The sequence below is a fragment of the Mauremys mutica genome, chromosome 13 (assembly GCF_020497125.1).
Source record: "Mauremys mutica isolate MM-2020 ecotype Southern chromosome 13, ASM2049712v1, whole genome shotgun sequence".
NCBI lineage: Eukaryota > Metazoa > Chordata > Testudines > Geoemydidae > Mauremys > Mauremys mutica.
In genome coordinates this window covers 18,004,619-18,032,014 of record NC_059084.1, presented here as the reverse complement: position 1 = coordinate 18,032,014, position 27,396 = coordinate 18,004,619, and the positions used below count along the sequence as shown (strand labels likewise).

At 43.4% G+C, this 27,396-nt stretch overlaps 1 protein-coding gene across 3 annotated transcripts in view; it reads left to right on the top strand.

Moving 5' to 3' along the window:
• LOC123348533 (translocating chain-associated membrane protein 1-like) overlaps window positions 1-27,396 on the top strand; it is a 57,981-nt gene that overhangs the window by 21,412 nt on the left and 9,173 nt on the right. Inside the window, exons 2-9 of one of the 3 annotated variants that reach the window (XM_044986043.1) lie at window positions 315-375; window positions 10,248-10,366; window positions 11,498-11,614; window positions 11,707-11,765; window positions 13,538-13,622; window positions 13,863-13,933; window positions 17,862-17,966; window positions 21,223-21,366. In XM_044986043.1, coding sequence (XP_044841978.1) covers window positions 315-375; window positions 10,248-10,366; window positions 11,498-11,614; window positions 11,707-11,765; window positions 13,538-13,622; window positions 13,863-13,933; window positions 17,862-17,966; window positions 21,223-21,366 — 761 coding nt within the window. Of the gene's footprint in view, window positions 1-314; window positions 376-10,247; window positions 10,367-11,497; window positions 11,615-11,706; window positions 11,766-13,537; window positions 13,623-13,862; window positions 13,934-17,861; window positions 17,967-18,937; window positions 19,134-21,222; window positions 21,367-27,396 lie in introns of those variants that run through there. The other 2 variants (XM_044986045.1, XM_044986044.1) reach the window with 2 other exon arrangements.

The window sequence follows — 27,396 nt, the reverse complement described above, 5'->3', positions numbered from 1 at the left end:
GTCTTTAACCAAGACTGGCTGAGTGGGACCCATTTCCACTTTCCTTGCCAAGTTCCAGTTACTTTCACTTTATATATTAAGGGTTTCTGCTTCATAAATATATTTAAATAGTAATAACTGTTTCCATTAAAGTAACCGTGTTCCCTCAAAATTGATTTTAATTGATTTCATATTCTTCATAGACTTCATCTGAAAAGGAGTGTTTAGGGGCTCTTGAATTACTATGCTTGTAGTTTAGTGTGTGTTTAAAACTTTGAATATTTAATGTAGCCAATTTTTCTATTTTTTTTTTCTCTCTCTCTTTTAAATTTCAGGTCACAGCCAAGTATGTCATCATCTTTATTACTGTGCAGTACAACGTTACCTACACCACTGGTAAGAATAAACCAAATCCACCGTCTATTTCTATATAGCATAACAACCCAATTATAAAAAGTTCTCCATTTATAAATAATAATGTTCTTATCTCTAATTCATTTCACTTGTATATCAGAGAATCTTTCTTATTTCTGTTTGTCTTGGGAATTTCTAATGTTCTCACCATTATAACACCTAAGCTTCCAAGTCTTCACTAGTGATAAGCAATTACCACTTTGATTTTTTGGCTATAGTTAATACTGCTATTGCACCAAAGCTTGACTTGATTAGGCATGGTATGCCTTCCACTTTCTTTTTATAACTTGGTGCTTTTCATACCAGGTAGAATATTTTGTAACTCTGAACGTGGTTTCCTAAATGTTTTTTATTTTTAATCACACATTGTCTTATGTTCTTAAATGGATTAATTTATTTTTGTCTTTAAAAATACCAGACATTACTTCATGGATAACTATCTAAAATAGATAGATGCTAAATAATGGCGTAAGATATCAAAGGTCTGACTCACGTACTTCTCACTTTATGTCCCATCAGATACATTTATTTTAAAATGACAGTATTGACTTGAAATCTAATCAATATATATTTAAAAAATAAAATAACTTCAGGAACTACACCTTCCCTTGAGTTTCGTTACCAATTTTTGTAGTTGTAATCACATTTTCCTCTCTCTATATCTATGAGACACTTCACATCTTCCAACTCCTGCAACAAATGAGGTAGCAGTCCTACCGACAACAGCCTCATACACTGTACAACTCTGATTCATTCCTAGAGCACTGTCCTTCCTCTGCACTGACAGAGGCAGACGTGCTGTGGGGAAAAAATAGCATATGGTCATGTAATTAAAGACTATATTATAATGTATATACAGCAGGAGGTTGAATTAAGGTTTTATAGGCACCCTTAATTCTGACACTTTGTAACTCTTCAGTACTTAACTTTGCAATCTTAACATTCCTTCAGCATAGTGTCTTTTGTGTGTAATAAATAAATAAAATAATCCAACAACCCCACAACACTGAAAAAGCAGAATTTGACCCTAGTTTGTCACCAGCAAGGCTCAGACATTTACAACCACAGTACAGATGTCCACTACTCGAAATAACAGAGTAACTGGTAGCAGTAAGAGGCTGTTATCTCCATGTGGACCAGCCGCTAACAGAGGATGAGACACACAGTTTATCAATGGGGCAAAGAGCAGAGGAACATAGAGACTCAAGTCTTGGGTTTAATTCCATATTCATAGAATCTCAGGGTTGGAAGGGACCTCAGGAAGTCATCTAGTCCGACCCCCTGCTCAAAGCAGTACCAATCCCCAACTAAATCATCCCAGCCAGGGCTTTGTCAAGCCTGACCTTAAAAACCACTAAGGAAGGAGATTCCACCACCTTCCTAGGTAACCCATTCCAGTGTTTCACCACCCTCCTAGTGAAAAAGTTTTTCCTAATATCCAACCTAAACCTCCCCCACTGCAACTTGAGACCATTACTCCTTGTTCTGTCATCTGGTACCACTGAGAACAGTCTAGATCCATCCTCTTTGGAACCCCCTTTCAGGTAGTTGAAAGAAGCTATCAAATCCCTCCTCATTCTTTTCTTCTGCAGACTAAACAATCCCAGTTCCCTCAGCCTCTCCTCAGAAGTCATGTTCTCCAGCCCCCTAATCATTTTTGTTGACCTCTGCTGGACTCTTTCCAATTTTTCCACATCCTTCTTGTAGTATGGGGCCCAAAACTGGACACAGTACTCCAGATGAGGCCTCACCAATGTCGAATAGAGGGGAATGATCACGTCCCTCAATCTGCTGGCAGTGCCCCTACTTATACAGCCCAAAATGCCATTAGCCTTCTTAGCAACAAAGGCACACAGTCGACTCATATCCAGCTTCTCGTCCACTGTAACCCCTAGGTCCTTTTCTGCAGAACTGCTGCCTAGCCATTCGGTCCCTAGTCTGTAGCAGTGCATGGGATTCTTCTGTCCTAAGTGCAGGACTCTGCACTTGTCCTTGTTGAACCTCATCCGATTTCTTTTGGCCCAATCCTCTTAATTTGTCTAGGTCCCTCTGTATCCTATCCCTATCCCTACCCTCCAGCATATCTGCCACTCCTCCCATTTTAGTGTCATCTGCAAACTTGCTGAGGTTGCAGTCCATGCCATCCTCCAGATCATTAATGAAAATATTGAACAAAACTGACTCCAGGACCAACCCTTGGGGCACTCCGCTTGAGGCTGCCAACTAGACACGAAGCCATTGATCACTACCTGTTGAGCCTGATGATCTAGCCAGCTTTCTATCCACCTTGGAGTCCATTCATCCAGACCATACGTCTTTAACTTGCTGGCAAGAATACTGTGGGAGACCATATCAAAAGTTTTGCTAAAGTCAAGGAATAACACGTCCACTGCTTTCCCCTCATCCACAGAGCCAGTTATCTTGTCATAGAAGGCAATTAGGTTAGTCAGGCATGACTTGCCCTTCGTGAATCCATGCTGACTATTCCTGATCACTTTCCTCTCCTCTAAGTGCTTCAGAATTGATTCCTTGAGGACCTGCTCCATGATTTTTCCAGGGACTGAGGTGAGACCGACTGGCCTGTAGTTCCCCGGATCTTCTTCTTTCCCTTTTTTAAAGATGGGCACTACATTAGCCTTTTTCCAGTCATCCGGGACTTCCCCTGATTGCCATAAGTTTTCAAAGATAATGGCCAATGGCTCTGCAGTCACATCCACGAACTCCTTTAGCACCGTCGGATGCAGTACATCCAGCCCCATGGACTTGTGCTTGTCCAACTTTTCTAAATAGTCCCGAACCACTTCTTTCTCCACAGAGGTCTGGTCACCTCCTCCCCATGCTGTGCTGCCCAGTGCACTAGTCTGGGAGCTGATCTTGTTCGTGAAGACAGAGGCAAAAAAAGCATTGAGTACATTAGCTCATTCTGAAGAGGAGTGGGTTTTTTTAGAGTTATAGACCTCTGTACTCCTCTTTCCACCCCCATGCTCCCATTCCCACCCCAACATTCCTTTCTCACCCTTCTGCATTCTTGTTAGACTTCCTCCTTTTCCTCCATGCTGCCTGGGAGCCAGTAACAGAAGCATTGAGAGCACAGGCAAGACAGTGTTCTTTGAATGGTTGAAGACATTTATTCCGCTCGGGTGCATGTGTGCCTAACACATCATAGTTGGAGAATTTTGCCTACCAGTATCAGTAGGGGCAGCACTTGTGCTCCTCCCTTCATAATCCCTCCCATGGCTATATAAGGATGGTGCTGCCTGACCCCCTCTCAGTTCCTTCTCACTGCCCACAGTTAGAGTTGCAGCACTTAAGCCTTGGCTACACTTGAGAGTTACATTGCAATAAAGCTGCCCACAGCGCTGTAACTCACTCCCCATCCACACTGGCAAGGCACATACAGTGCTGTATCTCCGTGGCTACAGCGCTGCAGGTTCTCCACCTCCCTGAGAGGATTAACAGCTGCTGCGGAGTGGCTGAGACGCTGGTGCTCCAGTGTAAACGGGGAGTAACCTTATTACGCAGTGATTGACCTCCGGAAACTCCCCATAATCCTTTTAAGTGAAGCTTCCTCTCTTGTTCCTCTCTTTGTTTTGTTGTGAGCTCTGGGAGCTGTTTATCAAAAAAACAAACACAGATACTGTTTGCTTTGAATGAGTAGAGGCAGGCAGGGGGGGCTCCCTTTGGAATGCCCACAGGTAATGTTTGCTTGAAGAGAGGCGGTGCCATGGGGGTGGGGTGTGGGGGTCTGTTTCGGGAGCGGCTGCTTATCTGGTCTGTGAGAAAAAAACAGCTGCTGTTTACTTTCAGAGAGAGAGAGAGGGGTGGAGGAGGAGTATTTCCATCAGTCTTCCTACTCCATGAGGCAGCCAGATTTCCTTAGAAGGGGGCACAAATCATGGAGGAGGAAACCTTCCCAGTCTAGTTTTAGTCAACTGGCCTGTCCTCTTCCTTCTTCAGCTAGACAATCTATTTGAGTGGCATTCAAGAGCAGCACCACAGTTGTCCATGTCATACCCGTGCTCCAGATATTTGGGGATAGGCTATCTCACTTGGGAATCAACAAATATGGACAGATGGGTCTTAAACACTGTGGGATTGGGTTATGCCATTAGTTCCTATACATTTCACCCTCCAATTCTCCTGTCCCTCTTGGGGGACCCCTATCATGAGTCACTGCTGTTACAGCAGGTACAAACCTTGTGTACTCTAGGTGCTATAGAGGAGGTTCCTTATTTTTGTGGAAGGAGTTTTATTCCCAGTACTTCCTGATCCCCCAGATTCAAGGGAGGAATGAGACCGTCACCTATCCTCAATCTCCATGCTCTCCACAAACATAAGCAAGTACATGAGATTCTGCATGATTACCCTGGATGCCATTCTTCCCACTCTGAATCACAGTGACTGATTTGCTGCTGTTAATCTCCATGATGCTTGCTGTCATGTGGCAATCTTCCCAGACCATAGGAAGTTCCTCATATTCCTCATCACTGGCCATCACTATCATTATGCAGTTCTCTCCTTCAGCTTGTCTTCAGCCCTGCACATCTTTACCAAATGCATGGCTGTGGTGGCAGCTCTCTCAGGAGGAGGGGAGTTCATGATTATACCTGGATGATTGACTACTGAGAGGCTCATCCAGGGACCAGGTCCCCAATCATCTCAGGTTCACACTCAACCTTTTCAATCCGTGGAATCTGATCTTAAACAGGAGTAAATCAGCTTTGAAGTCAATTAAAAAAATCAAGTTCATTAGAGCCCTGATGGAGTCTATGAATTTGAGGGCGTTTCTTCCATCCAAATGGTTCCAGGCAATTCAGCACCTTTGTCAGGATCTGCAGTTTGCACCCTCTCAGCACGATCCAAGTATGCCTGAGGTCACTGGGCCATATGGCTTCATGCATGTACATAGTGCAACATGAGAGCTCACGCCCACACCCTCGTCTTGTTCAGTGGTGGCTAAAGTTAGTCAATTGCCTGAGTTGCCAGCCACTGGACATCCTTGTCCAGGTGCCCCCAGAGACACTGTGCTCTTTACAATGGTGAATGGAATACAACAGTGTGTGTCAAGGGTCTCCTTTATCTGCCTTCACTGATCAAGACAGTAGTTAGCGACGCCACCACAGTAAGTTGAGTAGTGCATCTAGGAATGTTAAAAATTCAGAGTTTGTGGCCAAAAGAAGTTTTGTCACATCAACTTGCTGGAACTTTGAGCAATATAGAATATCTGACAGGCTATTTGGGATCCCATCCGGAGGACAGAGATTTGTATTCTCAGATTATACCACTGCAATGTATAATGTGAACAAGTAGGCAGGTGCATACTCCAACCAGCAATAAAGTTCTGGCACCTCTGCATTGAGGAAGGTATTGTATCCAAAGTGGCGTGCTTACCAGGCACTCAGAACTAACTACCTGATTACCTCGGCAAGTCTTCTTCAAACAGCCATGAGGGGTCCCTAAAGAACAGTATGCTGAGGTCCATTTTCTAGCAATGGGGAGCCCTTTCACAGACTTTGTGACAAAGGACAACAGAAAATGGCATAAATTCTGTTCTTGAGAGGGACACAGTCCAGGGACTTTTTATCAATGCCTTTCATCAGAACTGGGAAGGGAACGTGATGTATGCCTGCCTCCCCGTCCCTCTGTTTCCTCAGGTTATCCTCATGCTCATATTGGATTACTCCAAACTAATTTTCATTTGTGACAGCGTGGCTGAGGCAATGTTGGTTTTCTGATCTCCCCTCTCTGTCAGTTTGACCTCTCAAAACTTTCACTCAACATCATGGCCAGGATGTTTATGCAGCATTGAGTAGTCTGCACCTTAATGCGTGGAGGCTGCCTAGCTAGATGAAGGGAAGGAGCAATGCTCGGATGTAGTTAGAGATTCTGCTTAGTAGTAGAAAACCAGCCACAAAGTCCACCTATTTGTCTAAGTGGAAAACGGTTTTTGATTTGGGCAACATCCAAAGAAATTCAGCCCACATTAGTGCAAATGCAGGACACTTTTAGGATTATTTGCTACTTTTGAAATCTTCGGGTCTCTCACTGAGCTGCCTGAAGGTTCACTTGGTGGTGATTTCATCTTTCCAGTCTCCTTTTCAAGTGAAGATGATATTCTCACACCCTGTGATGGTGAGATTTTTTTTTAAGGGTATTATCCATCTTTTTCCACCTGTGAAAGAAACAGTACCATTGTGGGACCTTAATACAGTCCTGGCAGTGCTGATGGGTCCACTATTTAAGTCAGTAGCAACATGTTCACATGCTCTCCTCTCCCAGAAAATGGCCTTCCTTGTGGTTATAACATCTGCAGGAAGAGTTAGTGAGTTGCAGTTCTTAATGGCAGATCCTCTGTCCACTAAGTTCTTCAAGGACAAGGTGGTGGTTAAGACAACACACAATTTTTTTTTTCTGAAGTGGTATCTGTGTTTCACTTTAATCAGGTTATTTACTTACCTATATTTTTTCCCAAACCACATTCAAGTGCAAAGGAGCAGCATCTACATAACTTAGATGTCAGGTGGTGCTTAGCGTTTTATTTAGAGAGAAATAAGCCATTTCGTTTATCATCTTGAATCTTTGTGTCCTATGCTGAGCAAATGAAGGGGCAACTAGTTTCCATGCAGACCATTTCCAAGGGGATTACTCTCTGTATTACCACGGTTTATGTAGTGTCTCAGATGACACCTCTAGGCTCTACAATCATTGGAGGATCATTGAACCAGAGCTTAGTCGACATCTGCTCCGTTGCTTAGTGATGTGGATATCTGCAGAGCTGAATGGTCTTCTGTGGATACATTTGCTAGGCATTTCACTATCACCACGTCATCAAGATTGGATGTAAATTTTGGGAATGCACTTCTGTGCACTAACTGTTTAAAGACTCTGAGCCCACCTCTTGCTGGAACTGCTTGTGAGTCACTTGAGTGGAATACAACTCTGCAACCACTCGAAGAAGAGACAGTTGCTTACCTGTATTGTAACTGTTGCTCTTCAAGATGTGGGTGTAGATATGTATTGCATGACCCACCCTCTGCCCCTGCACATCGGAGTCTCCAGCTTGGGATTTCAGTTCAAAGGAACTGCAGGGGGTCAGAGAGGCGCTGCCCTTATGGAGCCATGAGAGGGGTTATGAGGGGAGGGGGTGAGCACCATCTCTACAGGTGCTGCTAGGCAAATGTCTCTGACTTGGGTGTGTGCACAGCTGAGTTGAATACATGTCTGCACCCACATCTTCAATGCATCGAGACACTAGAGCTTCTCAACAAAATGGTTATAAGATTTTTTTAATTTTAGCCAAATCGTGTACTTCCCTAATCTCATTCTCAGAAATCACTGAACCACTTTATCTGAAACCGATCAGCTTCCCCCACAGCGCCTCCTTCCCGCTGGCAGGCTCTGTGGATCAACTCCCTCCCGCCACAATCTGCTGTTTCGGGCTATGCAGGCAAGAGGCTCTAGGGGGGAAGGGAAAGGAGCAAGGATGCCGTGTGCTCAGGGGAGGAGGCAGAACTGGGTGGGTAGAAGTGGAGTGGTGGAGCAAGGATGGGAAGAGGTGGGGCAGGGGTGGAGACTTGGGGGAAGGGGTGGAGTGGAGGTGGAGGTCAAGCACCCCGTGGGACTTTCAAAAGTCAGCGCCTGTGCTGAAAGGACCTCTTTTAGCACAGGCGCTAAAATAAAAATAATAAAATAAAAAAATAAAAAAAAATAAAACCTAAATAAAAAGGGTTCTCTTCACCCTCCCTGTGAATTCAATATTTCTTTATGCAATGTTTTCGTATTGTGTTTACTAAATTGGCTGTTTTTACAGAGAAACAAAATATTCCCAGTCTAGGGAAAAAAAAAACTATGCTCATCTTTTTGGACAAAAGCCTTTATGCTTGTAATTGAATATTTCTCTAGCTTATTTTAAAATGCTAATGTGAACATTCCGTATTACAAAATTATTATATTTTCAAATGTATTGCTTAAAAAAAACAGTACTGGAGAGTAAGAGAGAGATTGGATAAATTCACATTTTAAATAATCACAAAAACATCCACAACCAGCTAGTGAGTCATTGTAAACAAGAGATAAATTTTTAGGAGCAAACTTCACTTTGCACCTCACATGTGTACCTAACTTATTCTTTTGAAACCTTTGTCCAAAATCACAACTTTGGCCAAGACACTTGGCCTGTGGGCCACATCCCCCTTCATGTTAAAATCCATTCCTCCATCAGATTCAGTTTTAAGATCTCACTTTTAAAAATGAAGTGCCTTTGTAGTTGTAAAGATTATCTCCCAAAAGTAAATGGTACAGGTTGGCCCTCCAGCGTTTAGCATATGACCTGAAATGGTAGCTCTGAGTGATGACAGCCCCACTATTTCAGTAGTGTTGTTGGCTTGGAAAATGACTGCTTCACTCATTGTTTGCTGTGTTGGTCCCAGGATGTTAGAGACTAGGTAGGTAATATCTTTTATTGGACCAACTTCTGTGGTGAGAGAAAAGCTTTCAAGTTACCTGAAGAAGAGCTCTGTATAGCTTGAAAGCTTATCTCTTTCACCAGCAGAAGATGGTCCAATAAAAGAGATTACCTCACCCACCTTGCTTCACTGATTAGCAGAAACCCCCTGCTAATTTGTTCAGACATTGTTTGCAAGCAGTGAAGGATATGGAATATGTAGGCCAGGGGTTCTCAAACTGGGCATCAGGACCCCTCGGGGTCACGAGGTTATTACATGGGGGGGAGTCACGAGCCGTTAGCCTCCAACCCAAACCCCACTTTGCCTCCAGCATTTATAATGGTATTAAATATATGAAAAGTGTTTCTAATTTGTAAGGGATGGTCGCACTCAGAGGCTTGGTATGTGAAAGGGGTCACCAGTACAAAAGTTTGAGAACCACTGTAGCGGATGCTCTCTTTCCCTCCCCAAAAGGAAAAAAAAAGCTAAATATGCTCTGCTGTAAGCAATGGGATTCTGCTTTATTTTCTCACTAAACTTACTCCTGAGGGAATTCTGTGCCTAAAAATTCTGCGCACAATATTTTAAAATTCTGCATATTTTATTTGTCAAAATAACACAATATAATCACACCAGTTTCAATTATTTTTGGTCATTTATTTCAAAATACCTGTCAACAAGTATGTCTGTAACAATACAGACAACAAAAAAGATTCAGGAAATGTTTTTTGACAAATAGATTCCTTACTAGGTATATTAATACATAACTGAGTAATAATTCATTTAAACTACAATACAGTACCATATTTCCTGCACCCCTCAGAAGCAGTGCAAAGACTTGGGGGAGTTAGGGGTAATGGAGAAACTGAGGGAGAGGGAAGTTAATTGCTGGGAAGGAGCCTGGGTGTGAACTTGGAGGGTTGTTGGGTATTGGTGGGGAAAGTATGGAACAGGTTTTTAAATTTCAGTTGATATGTAAGATGCCCTTTTTAGAGAGAGGGTAAATTAGTTATTTATAATTGATCCATGAAGCTGAGCTACATAGATCCATACATTGACGGTAATATCCTTTCTCCATACAGCTACGCTTCTTGAGATGGAATTCTCTGGGTCTCTATATTTTCTGTGGTCTAGGCCAGAAAGAACTGATAGAGGCTGACGCACAATGGTACTACCCACAGCATTTCCCTTCCAGTCTTACAATTATAGTTTTGTTTGTATTTGGGGTGGGGAATACTCCAAATTATTTGAGGGGGGATCAGAATTCATTTGCCAAAGATGCAAGTATCCTATGTGCCAGAGAACAAGTAGGTAAGGTATTTATCCTTTCTCTGTTTCACAGAACGTTTCATAAGTAAACACGTTCTATTCAAATAGATATTTTTGTAATAATTAAAACTTTGTTTTCAGATGACAAGAGTGAACCCATTCATTTCTATGAATATGGTCCAAAAGACATTGCCACCATTTTCTTCTATATGCTTATAGCCATTATTCTGCATGCTGTGATCCAAGAATACGTACTAGATGTAAGTTAACTATGGGGATGTAATTTACTTATGTACATTCTTTATTTATTTAGGCTGTTTGTTACATGTTTCTTCTGCTAGTCTTATATAAGATAACACCACCACTTGTGTGTTGCAAAATAAAATAAAATCATGTAGGTATATTTACACATTAGATGCTGGTGGTTCCTTTGTCATTCGATATAAATATTATTGGACTCTGGAAATGTGTACATATAACAATATATTTAATGAAGTAATATTTAATCACAGTTTCTCTGACTCTTCTAGTATTCTCCATTAATAAGTGGATGGAAAAAACAGTATTGTGCCCACTACATCGAACCTTCACGTCCCTAAAGTTTTAAATTGGAAGTCAGTTGAAAAAATATTTAAATAAAACAAAAAAAAATTGCTGTCCCCCTTTCCTCCATTGTTGCTTTATAGGAAATGTTTTGATTTAATATGAATAATATCTAAATGTACTTTCCACTCTCTCTTTTATCTAAAGCTAGTAAAAAAAGAAAAAAAGGAAAAAAAAAAGCAGAATTTAAGAATTTCTTTAACTAGTGAATTTTTTCACTTTTGTTTTCTATGCAATTTTTTTTAACCTCAGTCTTTAATGGTGACCATTGACATTCCCCTGGAACTGCCGTAAATCTGCAGAGTTAGATTCTGACTGTAAACGTCTGGGCTTTTATTTTTTGCCTCTTTGTCAAATAACTTCTCAAATTTGTGACTTGCTTAAGGTTCCAGTATTTTCACTGTTGTATATGCATGCTAGAGCTCCATTACCTGGAAATATGAATACAAAGGGCCTTGTCAATTCAGCCTTAGGATGACACCTGCAGCATCAGACCCTAACTAAGTAATAAGGCTCTGATCCTGGGAAAAAAAAAAAACATGACTAAATTTAAATACATGAGCACTTCTCATATTGGCTTCAGTATGACTTCTCACACAAGTAAAGTTAAGCATGCATGTAATATTTTTCAGGATCAGAGCCTAACTTGAGGAATGGAAGATCTTGGAGGTAACGACTACTTAATTGAGGGCTAAGTGCCAAGTAGCTTGCCTTTTTTCTCTACCAATAATGATTAAAGTAAAACGTTGATCTGTTTTTATATCCCAAAATGTGTTTCTTGTTTTCAGAAAATTAATAGACGTCTCCATTTGTCAAAAACGAAGCACAGCAAATTCAATGAATCGGGGCAGCTAGCATTTTTCTATTTGTTTTCATTTGCCTGGGGAGCAAGTATTTTGACTGCAGTAAGTAAGTCAAATTGCTATCTGTATTTGTTTTAAAAATACACATCTGAAATATTATGAAAGTTCTTAAACGACAACTTTTTTTTCCCCAGGAAGAATTCATGACAAACCCTACCTTGTTATGGAAAGACTATCCCCATTTTCACATGCTGTAAGTGTTTTATTCTCTTTTTCTAGGTGTTTGACAGTTGGCTACCAGAACTTTGTAATGGTAATCCAAACAGTGTAGACAGTTTTCATTTGTATTAGTGACCAATAGCTGGAAGTCCTTTGTTCTGTATTCCTTGAGAGAGAGAGCGAGAGAGAGAGAATTTAGGCTCGTGTACTGGTATGTGACCAGGGCTCGACCCTCTCCGAGGGGCGGAGGGGAGCCATACCGGCTCGCTACACGCCGTCTGGTCCCCTGGCGGTCCTGGGCGACAAACACAGAAGTCCCAAGGCGTGGGCACTCTGGCCCGGACCTGGGCAACAAGGTAGAGCCTAAGGAGCTCAGGCCCCTTCGGCAGGGCTGAGCAACCACGGAGTCAAAGGGGCCCAGGCCCTCTGCTTCAGGGCTGGGCAATAATACAGAGTCAAAGGGGGGCTCAGGCCCTCTGCTTCAGGGCCGAGCAACGGTACAGTTTAAAGGGGCCCAGCCCTAGGTTCGGGTGGGGCACCAAACACAGAGTCACCAGGCTCAGACCCTTTTGGCTCAGGGCTGAGCAAACAATCAGTACCTAGGCTCGGGCTCTTACGCCTGAGCGTTGGGTGAGGGGGAGTCTGCCACCCGCGAGTGGGGTGGCAGGGGGGACGCAGGCCCACCCACTCCACTGCGTCCCAGCCTGTCACCGCTGACGGTCAGTGGGATCCTGACCGCAACACACTGACATCGGTTTGGGTGTGTCTGCAGCCTGACTGGGGTCGGCTACCCCCAGGCTACTTCTGGTCTCCCCCTCAGGGCCTACCTGGTCCGTGGCATCGGTCCCCGGCCAGTCCACCAGCATGGGCTCCTTGCAGCCAGGGCTTGGTGGCAGGTCCGGCAGTTCCTCGGGGAAGTCCGGCCAGGCGTGCTCGGGCGGCTCCTCCGGGTAGCAGCAGGGGCGGGGAGGCTCCAGCAGCTCCTCCAGGTAGAAGGCACGGGGAAGCTCCGGGGGCTCCTCCGGGTAGTGGGCGCGGGGAAGCTCCGGGGGTTCTTCCGGGTAGTGGGCACGGGGAAGCTCCAGGGGTTCCTCCAGGTAACGGGCACAGGGAAGCTCCGGCCAGTCTGGGTGGCTGCCCTGGGTCCTGGAGGTTTCCCAGTCTTGAGCTCCCTGCGGCATGTCTGCTCCCTGCGGCGGCTGGTGCCTTACTGAGCTCTGCCGGCCGGCCTTTATACTTGCGGGTCGCCGGCTGACCCTTGGAGGGGCGGGCTCAATGCTCCTTGGCCCCGCCCCCTCAGGCTTCTGGCTAGGCGCTCCGTCTGCTGGGCAGGAGGGGAGCCACACCGACTCGCTACAGCTCCCATCCTGTAAATGCTTGTACCAGTGTTTAACTTTACCATATTAGTAGCCACACACAGTTCAATGAGTGTAAAGTTAAGCATATGCAGGAGTGTTTAGATGATTATTGCCTGACTCAGTATTACTAAACCTACCTGTCTTCCACTGAAGGAACTTGGTGGGTAGGTGGGTGTTCCTCCACTCCCCAAACAAAAACAAAAAAATGGTCCAAAGGGTGATCTAGAACTTGGAAACAGGAAGGGAATTTGTAAACACTTATTCACGAAATTACTTCTTGACTTTATAGTAGCTGATAAAGCAGTTTGTTTGCAATTCCTTTTATATATAGTATAGCATATTGTAGGTCAGCATTTCTTATTTTGAGGGAATGAGGTAAAATATTGTAACCTTTAAAAACCTAAATAGTTAATGTCCTAAACTTCTTCCCTTCTAAATTGTTGTTTAGTTTTCAGGTAAAATTCTTCTATGTCTGCCAGATTGCCTATTGGCTTCATGCACTCCCAGAATTGTACTTTCAAAAGATTCGAAAGGTATGAATTGAAACCTTCGCTACTTTATTTTAAAAATACATTTTGAATTGCTTGATTTATTTGGTAATGTAATCTTGGTGGGAAACTTACATGGGGTGCATACTTCAAATAGAATTCCTTTGCCTTACAGAGAGAAGTACAGCAGTGAGGAAGATAAGGAAGGTTGACACATTTCAGTATGGTGGGTTTTAAAGCAGGTTAGCTAAAATTTAACTTTAAGTTTTTTTCTTTTAATTTTAGGAAGATATACCAAGACAGCTATACTATATCTGCCTTTACATTGCTCACATATCTGGTGCCTATGTATTGAAGTAAGTATTTGTAAATGGTTATAACTGAAAAGTTTTACTTCATTATTCCAGTTATCAATTTTTATTTCTTTTTTTACTATTTTTCATGTGGCTCTGTGTATTCCCATTTATGGGTACTGTGCCACCTTGTGGTGCTTTACAGTAAAACCTTCTAATAGCAGCATCCGTTAGATCGCTCTTCTGACCTTTCCTGCTCCCCTCAGCATCAGGACATAGTAAGCCAAGGCTATATTAGATAGTGAAGGCAGGGGGCTGGACTCGATGACCTTTCGAGGTCCCTTCCAGTTCTAGGAGATTGGTATATCTCCAATTTTTTATTTTTTTTTTATATAGGAGGTGGAGCAACCTCACCACCTCAGATCCTTCCACATGCCTGGATAGATGTGAAGCTGTCTGGTCTTTCTGGAACCAGAGCCTTTTTTCTTGAGGTAATTAGTGTTAGTTGTTGGTATGTAGTTAGTTGGTGATTCTTTCCAGTTCTGCATTATGGCAGAATTGAAGAAACAGAAGAACCTGGGTTTCAAAAGCTGCATTTCCTGCCCGGCTGTCTTCCTAGCATCTGATGACTATGTTCAGGGCCTCAAGTGCCTGAGAGAAACTCATTCTTTTTCTAGGTGTTTGATCTGCTGGACCTTTTAGTCCCAGAGACTTGCCTACAGCTCCTCCTTCTCAAGGAAGCTCTCAAGGCCAGACCCTCTGGATCTGAACAGTCCTCAGATGCAAGGTCTAAGAGGCCAGTCTTGGTTTCCAGCAGTTCCAAAGGACTGAAGGGTTCCAAGAATCCACACCCTATGTTAGGACTGGATGCCCCCTAAGTCAAGCCCCAAGGCTACATATGTTTGAACCAAGGGTCATGCACTTGGCTCCAGCTGCCCTGACTCTGGTGGAGCAGTCGAGAGATAATTTGGCCACCATCACTGGTGCCGTACTTCATGATTTGCAGTTGTCTGATCCTGTCGAATTCCTGTGCTACAGGGCCAGGATCAGATTCAGTGTTCGCTTTTGGCTCCAGGAAGATGGATTTCATTGGTGTATCCTAATTGGGGCATCTGGCAGTCCGGATTTGGCCGACAGGCTGTCTATTGACTACCCCTGGTATGCCATGCAGTTCAAATAACTGCCCCTTGATCTCTCCTACTTCTCCCTCTTTAGGGACCCCCGCCTCTCATGAGGCGATTCTTCTTGAAGTGGAAAAGTTGCTTCTGTTAGGAGCAGTCGAGGAGATTCCCGACTTAAGGGGTCAGGGCTTTTATTCCTTTTATTTTTTGGTTCAAAAGAAGGATGTGGGGGTTTAATTGGATACTAGATTAAGGAACTTGAATAAGTATGCTCAGAGGCTTTATTTCCAGGTGTTGACTTTGGCCTCCATAAATCCCTTCACTGTTGCTCATGGATTGGTTCACAACTCTCTAGCTAAAGGATGTGTATTTTTATATTTCTGTTAATTACAATCATTCTCTATGTAAAGGATGTGTATTTTATATTTCTGTTAATTACAATCACTCCAAGTACCTTTGATTTATAGTAGCTGGGAATCATTTCCAGTACAAGATGTTTCTATTTGGCCCAGGGTACAGGCGAGTTGCATCATACGCACATTTAACCTATGCAAATTCAACTATATACTCTCGGCAAAAAACACCATAACAAGATACCTGTAAATAGTGTGGGCAATTCCACCCAATGAGCGTATGCCCCGGAGTGAGCGTAAGATGGGAGACGTGAATCTGCTGTTCCCTCAGTCGGTCTCAGTTCCCGCGTGCCTCTCCTAGTGTGAGCATCTCGCCACACTGAGTGTGATTCTAGTGTTTAAAGATATGTATTTTTTGTACAACATGGCCCCTAAACGCAAGCCAACTACTTCATCTGGTGCTCAACCAAAGAAACCGCGATCTGTTCCAACGCTGGAGGAAAAATTGGCTGTGTTGGACTTATTGAGAAACAGTGTGTCTGTCTCCAACATAGCACGTAAATATGGCCACAATGAATCTAGCATCTGTGCCATCAAGATTAGAGAGAGAGAAATTTGTCAAGCCGTGACATCAAGTGCTTCAATAACTGCTATGGTGATGAGCCAGATGCATGATAAGACTTCAGTGAAGACTGAAAAGGCATTAAACTTATGGCTGGAAGAAATGAACTGTAAACATGTGCCTATTGATGGCAACACGTTGCGAGAAAAGGCTCTTAGCCTCTGTGCGCTGTTCAAACCTCCTACCGAAGAGAGGCAGCCTTCTGATGAGAAGGAATTCAAAGCCAGCCAAGGTTGGCTTAACAGTTTTAGGAACCGCTTCAACCTCAAAAATGTGCAGACTACTGGTGAAGATGCATCTGTCAATGAAGAGGCAGCAAAAGCCTACCCCAAACAATTAAAGAAAACCATAGAAGAAAAGGGCTATCTTCCGGAACAATTTTTTAATGCTGACGAGACTGGGCTCTTCTGGAAAAAAAAAATGCCCACCCGCACTTATATTTCGAAATCAGAAAGACAAGCCCCTGGCTTCAAAGCAGCTAAAGACCGTGTGACTGGGTTGTTTTGTGGCAATGCAGCTGGGCATTTAATAAAGCCGGGCTTGCGCTACAGGGCTGCAAATCCCTAAAAGGCAAAAACAAAAATCTTCTGCCTGCGTTCGGGCAATCAAATAAAAAGGCTTGGGTGACGGCAGCATTATTTCTGGATTGGTTCCACAAGTGTTTCATTCCAGAGGTCAAGTGGTAACTTGAAGAGAAAGGACTTGACTTTAAAGTGTTGCCGATCGTAGACAATGCTCCTGGCCACCCTGTGGCACTCCGGTTTGCACATAACGACGTTGAAGTTGTCTTTCACCCCGCCAATACCACCTCCATCCTCCAACCTCTCGACCAAGGCGTGATTAGCTGTTTCAAGGCCATGTACATGAGGCTTACGTTCTCACGGATACGTAGCGCTATGGATGCTGATCCCAATCTTAATGTGATGGAGTGTTGGAAGTCCTTCGACATTGCTGATTGCATCACTTATATTAAACAGGCAATGGATGCAATCAAGCCTGAAACAGTCAATGCATGTTGGTGAAACCTATGGAAAGAATGTGTGAATGACAGTTCAAGGGCACTGGTCTGTGCAGGAGAGACCCCTGTGTAACGCACACACCTTCTGGGTGTGGTCTTCTGTCCCTCTAGTGGCACTGACACCACCAATTTTTTGTATATCATCTAGATTGGTTATGTCTTATGCCAAGAACGACAAGGGGTATATGATTTCTTCCCAAACTTTTTCTTGGTGAATTAAACAATGCATTACTGAATGCTACATACTGGCAAAAATTCTTGTATCTGCTGCAATTAGACCACTAGACAGGTGTGGCTACCTCCTTTGCTTGCCTTAGGTAGGTGTCTGTTGCTGAAACTTGCAAGCTACAATCTGGACTTTGATGCAAACTTTCACTAAGCACTATGCTCTGGACTTGGCTTCTAGAACAAACGCTGGGTTTAGCAAAGCAGTGCTTGTCTCTATTCAGCTAGGACCCTGGGTCCACCTGTAGGTTAGTCTCAGCGCTGCTTATCAGTCTGTTCCATAAGTGGGAATATGCAGAGCCGCTCAAAGAAAAAATGAAGGTTATTTACTTGTAACCAAGGTTCTTCAAAAGAGCTCTGCCTATTCACATTTCCTATTGCCGTCCCCTCTCTGTCAGAATATTTGTTTATTCTGTGTCTCTGGCTTTGTGATGGAAGGAATTGAGATGATGAGGGTGCTCTATCCCTTATCTTTGTCTTGGATATGTTGTGATGCTGAGGAGGGGGGTAGGAGTAGGAGTGGGAGCATTCCAGCTGGCACTGCCAGAAGAAGGTTTTACGATAAGACAGCACAGTACCCACAAGTGTGAATATACAGGGCCATCTTGAAAAATATCTGTTACAAATAAATAACCTTCATTTTCCGTTACAGCCTTCAACGTCTGGGGCTAATTTTGCTGGTACCTCACTATCTAGTGGAGCTCATTTTTCATGCCTCGCGTCTTTTCTACTTCAGTGATGAAAACAAGCAGAAAGGGTAAATTTTGCATGTACTATTTTTTATTTTACTACCTCTGTGTTTAATTTTCAGAGCTCTTGCAATTTCTATTGGCATAAACATGTTTATGTGCATGTAACATAAAAAGCAAATGTTAGGACATCACACATCTTAAGCTATATCTGTGATCCCAATATTATTAGCTGGTTGGAGTTCCATGAGAGCTCCAGTGTCATTTTGTAGAATCAAGGAAACTGATCTGTCACTTCATGATCATAATAATTTTTCAAGTAATATTTGTTAAAATCGTGTCTTGGGTACATGTTAGCCATCTCTGTTGTAAATGCCTACCTGCTCCAATATATTTTCAATTGCAAGTATATTTATGGAGATCTTTGTTTTAAAAACAAGTGCACCTTAGAATAAAAGTAATATGGACACCAAAATCATTATACCTCTCTCAGAATCTATTTGTGTTTTTGAAACTTTGTTCATTATTGTAAACCAATACAAAAGAACTGACAGAATGATACCAGTATTTTATAGTAATAAATACACAAACAATCTAAACAATGTGTATTACTTTTATGATAGGAAGAAAATCAGTCTATGCATTATCAGTTTTATATTCTGCCCCTTCTTTGCAAGGGGTGGACAGGAAGAAAAAGTAAAATATTTATAATTTATGGAAGGCAACAGTTTCAAACAGCATATAAAGTACAATTGTTTATTCTACATCTTGAGTGAATTGCTCACTTATTTTGAGATGTAGAGTTATAAGGACAATTGCATTGAAGCTGGGAAGGGAAAGACAAGGGATTGGTTCGTAGAATGAGGGTGGAGGAAGTGAACTTTGTGTGTGAGCAAAGGGGAGGCAGATGAAACTTACAAGAAAGAAGTATGTAACTAAAAAGAGGGGTGCTCTGCGTCAGTCTGAACACTTTACTCAAATCTCAACCTTCATGTCTGTTCACAATTCTGCTCCACTTTTCCACTCCTGTCTCTTGTAGTGTCTCCCTTCACGCTCCCAGCTGTGCAAGACTTGACTGCCCACTCATGTGAGACTTCTACAAATGTTATCTTGCTTTCTTCCACACAGCCTCTTATGCATACACAGTTCTCTTTGAAATAATCTGTAAGGCCACTACTCTCTTCTCCATATCTCTTCGCAAGACCTGTTTCTGTCTCAACTCCTAACACCAGCATTTAAATAATTAGGCTGAAGGTCATTTGGAGAAAGTCAATATTTAGTAAAGACAATAAAGTAAAAACAAACAAACAACTCTCTTTCCCCCCATTTTTTTTATATGTTGTTCGTCTTAGGCCATAAGCTCTGTAGACCAGGGACCCTATCTACTTTTATTTGTGTAGCACCCAATGTAACAGGACTACAGTACTGATAAGGACATTTGGCCACTACTATAATTCAAATAATATGTTGTATTCCCCCTTCTGTCTGATCAAACAATGTGTTCTTCAGGATAGGGACAGTCTTCCTCTGATTAGGAAACACTTACCTTTCTTTGGGTGCTACCATAATCTTAGGTTTCCATTCCTTATTATTATTTATCTCCTTAAAAGTTGAGTTAGAGAAGCCTTTTGAGTGTTTTAGGAGAACTAAAATATTGCTGTTTATAATAATCTTGAACAATAACCTCCCATCAAGAGCCATTTCTCCACATGGGCTTCCAGGCTATTAGTGACTTCATATTTAAGGTTATAAATTTCCACTCTCGTAGCTTTCCAAAAACCCTGGTTTATTTTTCTAGGAGGAAAAAACCCCAACAACTTCTGCTTGAACTGTCACAGGCTGAGTATAGGAATATTGGGTATTTTTCTTTTTAAGTTTGAGATTAATTGAGCAAGCTGTGTTTGAATTGAGATTCTGAATGCACTTTTCATTTTGAAAATAGTTCTAGTTTTTTATCCAATAATAATTTAAGTACCATGAAAAACTTCTGTACTGCTGAAATCTTTAATGAGAACTGCTTTCTATAGTTTATGTTGTTGTGGTATTCTCCTAGATTAAGTGTAACCATCTAAGTAGGCCACCTCGTGTTCAACTGATTAGAAACCAAAGCTTTTGCTCTCCAAATTGGTAAAAGGTGAATTTATCCCTTACTGACTTCTGTGAGAGATCTGATCAATCCTCACTGAGACAGTAGCATTCAGAATGTAAATCAGTCAGTAATCTCTACGTACCTCCCAAAATTGCTGATGCTGGAGAAGTTTAAATTCTTGGTCCTGGCTACTGGATGGATGTGGGACAAGGAATAGTAGTGCCTTTTTTTTCTTTGGGAACACCTCTCAGATTCCAGCTCTTGGCTTCAACAGTGTCTCTAGCGATGGCTATATTGAAAAGACCTCCAATATATAGGATGCGGATTGGTGAGGAGATATGGAGGAAGACTTAAAGTTTAGTTAGTTATCTATCTTTTTTATTTTAATTGTGTGTTAACTGAAATATGCTAATGTTTTAAAATAATTGAGATCTTATCTTACAGCCAACTAAATTTTAAAAAGAAAAATAGTTGGGAAATTCATAATAGATGCTTGTAACTTTTCATTGTCCTTTTCAGTATTTATCTACCAAATGTTTTGTTCTCTGCAAGCTTGGATATTAAAATGATATCACTTTGCTCTAAGTTACCTACAAAGTAGAAAGGTAGTGCTTCAGTACTGATCCTGTTAGCTGGCAATTTCTTATTTCCTCTTCCCCACCTCCCGCTGCTACCTTCCTAACCTGTACGCTTCTTGCTGTAATAATCTGCCTTTGTCCTCCCAACCACTTATTTTGTATCCATTTAATATCTGTGTATTATTGGTCTAGCCATCTCTATGGTTTTATAATGTCCTTGCTATCTTATATATGATTTACAGAATTAATATCAATCTGACATGTACTTTCTGCCTTTGCCCTGTTTCTGGGTCAGGGAAATTGAACTCAGCACCCAGATTTGGCATTCCATGTGGCAATACATTTAATTGCCATTATATACCCCACATTTGGAAATTTCTAAGCACATTTTTGAAAATAAAATTTAACTTCTATATTGGAAAAAAAAAGTTTTATTTGAGGCATAATTGAGTGTATATGGACAGGGTGCAGAATTCACTGTTGTGGGTGGAGAACTAGATGTAGAATTCCTGCAATTGTTGTTCATCTCAATATACCTTTCCTTTTCATCTTAAATTTCAGTGCTCAAGGAAGCTTAATAGAACTTGTACAGTTAACCAAGTTGAAAAGTGGTGGACAAAGGGAGAAGACACATTAATTTTATTATTTCCTTTTCAGATTTACCCTTTGGGCTTTACTGTTTGTAATGGCTCGTCTTTTGACCCTAACCTTATCTGTGCTCACATTTGGATTTGGTTTGGCAAGAGTAGAGAATCCAGGTTTTTCCATAGCAGACGGAAACTTCAATGTACTCACTGTGAGGTATAAAAAAGCTAGTAGACGTTCATGTTTGAGTAAAGTGACACTTTCAGACTGCCTTTAATATACCTACCCAAGATGGTAGATCTTTTTGATGGAGAATTTTCCTGGGTGGCTTTTTTCCCAGGATTTTAGGGTGGAAGAATTTTTTTTTCTTCTTCTCCACAAAGCAGGGACTGCTATTACAAAATACATGCTAAACATAAGAAATCTTTGTTTTTCTTTATCAGTGTTTTTATAATTGAATTAATATGACTACTGTGCAAAAGATCCTGCATAACATCGTGTGAGCTTTTGCTTTAAACTTTCCCTGTGGCTATTATGAACATACTGTAATTTTAAGATATCAATGCCTTAATTTTTAATCAACAACTCTTTAGGAAAACCCAAGCAACCTTCTAACATGTTCATTCTTGCTTGCTCATTTCTGAAGTCACATTAATTTTTCACCGGGAGCTCCGCTGTTTAACCTGCATCTCAACAATCTGTTCATTCAGTAGGTGGAAAGGAAATTGAATTTGTATGCTTTGTCATCATTAAATCTCATTCTTAGATCACTTGGCAGAGGAGGCTGCAACTGTACAATTTGGTACCAGCTACTGAAGGCTGTCTGTTATATTTCCTTGATAAGCCTGGATACTTCCCCTGGTGTACTTACCTGTAGCTCTCATTTATTTAATGCAGACTATATGCCCTGTCTTAGATGTGCTCCTTGGCCACATCTGGTTTCCATCACTGTGAGAGGTTTAAGTTCTTCGAGTGCTTGCTCATATCCATTCAACTTAGGTGTGTGTGCTCGCCACATGCACCAGTGCCAGAAGTTTTTCCCTCAGCAGTATCCGTAGGGGACTGGCTCTGGGGCCCCCTGGAGTGACGCGGTATATAGGGCGCCGCCGGTTTCCCCCACCCTCAGTTCCTTCTTGCCGCCAGTGACTGTGCTGGAGCTGTTGCTGCTTCAGCTAGTGTTGTTGCTGCTCGTTCGTATGAACTAGTTATCTCTTGTATTATAGTGTATATAGTTTTCTGTTAGTGTTTATAAATCCCTTAGCTATAGTTAGAGACTTCGTAGGTCCCAAACGGGACTTTGCCTCAGGATGGGGCATGCCCTGGTCCCCAGGCTTAAAGCCTGTGATCGCTGCAAGAGGCCCATGCCTGTTAGTGATCCACACAGAGTTGTCTGCATTGCTTGGGCAAAGGGCACATTAGTGAGATGTGCAAAATTTGCAAGTCCTTCGAGCCAGGGACTAAGAAGGAGTGTGATATTCGTTTAAGAGCCCTCCTTATGGAGTCGACCCTCACCCCGGCACGGGAGCAACACTCCAACTAGGTGCTGAGTACAGTGACCTCAGTATGCAGCACCCCACTGGGACCATCCACTGACCGTCAGCTCCGGGTGCCGTCCATGCCAGAGGCCCTGCAGGCAGTGCAGGAGATCATGTCCCTCCCTGTGCCACCCACACTGGCTTCTGCAGTTCCCCGGTCACGGGGTAAATCCGTCTTTGGACTGCTTCAGTCTCCAATTCAGCAGCACTGTTCCCTGTCATGGGGGATGTCCCGCCAGCACTTGATCTCCAGTAGCCACCACGCATCTGACTGCAAAGGCAGACGCAGCGCAGCCCCATTTGGTCTTCGAACCTCAGGCACGGGCAGAGAGGCTCAAGCTGTCACGGATCTGTCGAGCACCACCAGTCCCTAACACCCCATTTCAGATCAGACTCCAGGTGGAGTGACCGGCACTGGTCTGGACAGAGCCACTGTTCTGCTCTGTCCTGGTCACCAGGGAGCAACTGCTCAGGATCCAGCTCTGGTTCGGAGCAAGGTTCCCTGATGGTGGGACAAACTCCTGTACCAGCAGTATGGCTACATTGTCAGCACCGAAACCAGCCCCGTTTTTTAAGTACATCAGAAGCAGGAAGCCTGCTAAACAACTAGTGGGGCCCCTGGACAATTGAGATACAAAAGGAGCGCTTAAAAACGATAAAGTCATTGTGGAGAAACTAAATGGATTCTTTGCTTTAGTCTTCACGGCTGAGGATGTTAGGGAGATTCCCAAACCTGAGCTGGCTTTTGTAGGTGACAAATCGGAAGAATTGTCACAGATTGAGGTGTCACTAGAGGAGATTTTGGAATTAATTGATAAAGTTAATAGTAACAAGTCACTGGGACCAGAGGGCATTCACCCAAGAGTTTTGAAAGAACTCAAATGTGAAGTTGCGGAACTATTAACTATGGTTTGTAACCCATCCTTTAAATCAGCTTCTGTACCCAATGACTGGAAGATAGCTAATGTAACACCAATATTTAAAAAGGGCTGTAGAAGTGATCTGACAATTACAGACTGGTAAGTCTAATGTCAGTACCGGGCAAATTCAGTTGAAACAATAGTAAAGAATAAAATTGTCAGACACATAGAAGAACATAAATTGTTGGGCAAAAGTAAACATGGTTTCTGTAAAGAGAAATTATGTCTTACTAATCTATTAGAGTTCTTTGAAGGGGTCAACAAACATGTGGACAAGGAGGATCCAGTGGACATAGTGTACTTAGATTTCCAGAAGGCCTTTGACAAGGTCCCTCACCAAAGACTCTTACGTAAATTAAGTTGTCATGGGATAAGAGGGAAGATCCTTTCATGGAGTGAGAACTGGTTAAAAGACAGGGAACAAAGGGTAGGAATAAATGGTAAATTCTCAGAATGGAGAGGGGTAACAAGTGGTGTCCCCCAAGGGTCAGTGCTAGGACCAATCCTATTCAACTTATTCATAAATGATCTGGAGAAAGGGGTAAAAAGTGAGGTGGCAAAGTTTGCAGATGATACTAAACTACTCAAGATAGTTAAGAACAAAGCAGACTGTGAAGAACTTAGAAAAGATCTCACAAAACTAAGTGATTGGGCAACAAAATGGCAAATGAAATTTAATGTGGATAAATGTTAAGTAATGCACATTGGAAGAAATAACCCCAACTATACATACAATATGATGAGGGCTAATTTAGCTACAACAAATCAGGAAAAAGATCTTGGAATCATCGTGGATAGTTCTCTGAAGACGTCCACGCAGTGTGCAGTGGCGGTCAAAAAAGCAAACAGGATGTTAGGAATCATTAAAAAGGGGAAAGAAAATAAGACAGAGAGTATCTTATTGCCCTTCTATAAGTCCATGGTATGCCCACATCTTGAATACTGCATACAGATGTGGTCTCCTCATCTCAAAAAAGATATACTGGCATTAGAAAAAGGTTCAGAGAAGGGCAACTAAAATGATTAGGGGTTTGGAACGGGTCCCATATGAGGAGAGATTAAAGAGGCTAGGACTTTTCAGCTTGGAAAAGAAGAGACTAAGGGGGGATATGATAGAGGTATATGAAATCATGAGTGATGTAGAGAAAGTAAATAAGGAAAAGTTATTTACTTATTCCCATAATACAAGAACTAGGAGCCACCAAATGAAATTAATGAGCAGCAGGTTTAAAACAAATAAAAGGAAGTTCTTCTTCATATAGCGCACAGTCAACTTGTGGAACTCCTTGCCTGAGGAGGTAGTGAAGGCTAGGACTATAACCATTTAAAAGAGAACTGGATAAATTCATGGAGGTTAAGTCTGTTAATGGATATTAGCCAGGATGGGTAAGGAAGGGTGTCCCTAGCCTCTGTCTGTCAGAGGGTGGAGATGGATGGCAGGAGAGAGATCATTTGATCATTGCCTGTTGGGTTCACTCCCTCTGGGGCACCTGGCATTGGCCACTGTCGGTAGACAGGATACTGGGCTAGATGGACCTTTGGTCTGACCCAGTACGGCCATTCTTATGTTCTTATGTGGTGTGCTACACCAGGCTCCAGATGCGACCCCTGCAGCAATGGCTGCCGACAGTCTACTCCTGGTCCAGGGACCACCTGGAAAAGGTTGTTACCATCTCCTTGATGGTACTTACCTCGCTGTGATGGTGGACTGACTCTGGGAAAGTCCTGGAAGGAGTTCCCTTCATCAGCACTCATCACTCAGTCGAGCTGGTTTTGGAGACCTCGGACCTCGGCTGGGGGGCACACCTTGGCACCCTCTAGTCCCAAGGTATGTGGTCCCCAGAGGAAATGACACTACATGTAAACGTCCAAGAGCTCAGGGCGGTGCGTAGAGCGTGCACGGTCTTCCTATCTCATCTGTCGGGCACAGTAGTCAGAGTCCTAACAGACAACACAGGTTCGATGTTCTACATCAACAGACAAGGAGGAGTGTGATCCTCGGCCCTCTGCCAAGAGGAACTCCGTCTCTGGGACTTCTGCATCGGCCACGGAATCCGTGTAGAAGCGTGTTACCTTCCGGATGCCAAGAACATGCAAGCAGTCACCTAAGCAGGGACGTCTCCTCTCACCATGAGTGGGTGTTCCATCTGGAGGTAGCTGGCACGGTCTCCCAGAGGTGAGGAACTCCCCAAGTGGATTTGTTCACCACCAGGCAGAACAGGAGGAGCCACAGGTTTTGCTCCAGATAGTGTCTGGGCAAGGGCTCCCTCTTCGATGCCTTTTTCCTGCCTTGGGCAGGAAGCCTGATGTATGCATTCCCTCTGATTCCACTTATCAAAAAGGTCCTAGCAAAAATCAAGAGAGATAAGGCTCAGGTAATCACGATTGCCCCAGCATGGCCTCACCAGCACTGGTTTGGGACGCTATCAAGCTTATCAGCGATCCCTCCGTGGCCCCTGCCAAACCGACTGGACCTGCTGTCACAGGATCATGGTCGACTCTTGCACCCCAATCTCGCGTCCCTCTACCTCATGGCATGGATGTTGCATGGCTGACCCCTGAGGAATAGGCCTGTTCAGAAGGGGTCCAAAAGGTCCTCCTCGAGAGTAGAAAGCCCTCGACTAGGCAGACCTACCTGGCAAAGAGGATGAGGTTCTCTTGCTGGGCAGCCAACCAGGGCATCTCCCCTTCACATTCTTTGGTGCAGTCGATCTTAGACTACCTGCTTCATTTGAGGAACCAGGGCCTGGCACACTCCTCTATCAGGGTGCATCTGGTGGCCATTTCTGCCTTTTATCCGCCAATCCAGGGGCAGACGGTGTTCTTCCATGACATGACTGTCAGGTTCCTCAGATGTCTCGCGAGACTTCCCTCAGGTTTGGTCCCCGGCCCCTCAGTGGGATCTCAACTTGGTTCTGTCCAGGCTCACGGATCCGCCCTTTGAGCCTTTGGCCTCATGCTCCCTGTCTCACTTATCATGGAAGGTAGCTTTCCTGGTGGCTGCGATGTCAGTGAGGCGAGTCTTCAAGCTGCGAACCCTGACCTCAGAACCACCGTACATGGTCTTCTATAATGACAAGGTCCAGCTCTGGCCCCACCCATCCTTCCTTCCCAAGGTCGTGCCTACTTTCCACATGAGCCAGGATATCTTACTTCTGGTCTTCTGCCCTAAGCCCCATGAGACTAGTGAAGAAAGGCACCTTCATGCTTCGGACGTAAGAAGGGCCATGGCTTTCTAGCTAGAGCGGACAAAGCCTTTCCATAAGTTGACTCAGCTTTTCTTCTCTACAGCTGATAGGATGAAGGGCCTCCCGGTGTCCATGCAGAGGATTTTTAACTGGATCACCTCTTGCATTTGGACCTGCTGTGAGTTGGCAGGAGTCCCTCCGCCATTAATTGTCATAGCCCACTCGACCAGAGCACAGGCACCTTCGGCGGCCTTCCTGGCACACTTCCCAATCCGGGACATCTGTCGAGCCACGACGTGGTCCTTGGTGCACACATTCATGGCCCACTATGCCATCACTCAGCAGGCCAGGGACGACGCTGGGTTCGGCAGAGCTGTGTTGCAATCTACACGTCCATGAACTTCTACCCACCTCTGAGGGGTACTGCTTGGGAGTCACCTAAGTTGAATGGACATGAACAAGCACTCGAAGCAGAAAAGACAGTTACCTTTTCCACCAACAAGGAACTGAGGGTGGGGGGAACTGGTGGCACCCTATATACTGCAGCATGTGCATGCCACTCCAGGGGGCACTGGAGCTGGTCCCCTACAGATACTGCTGAGG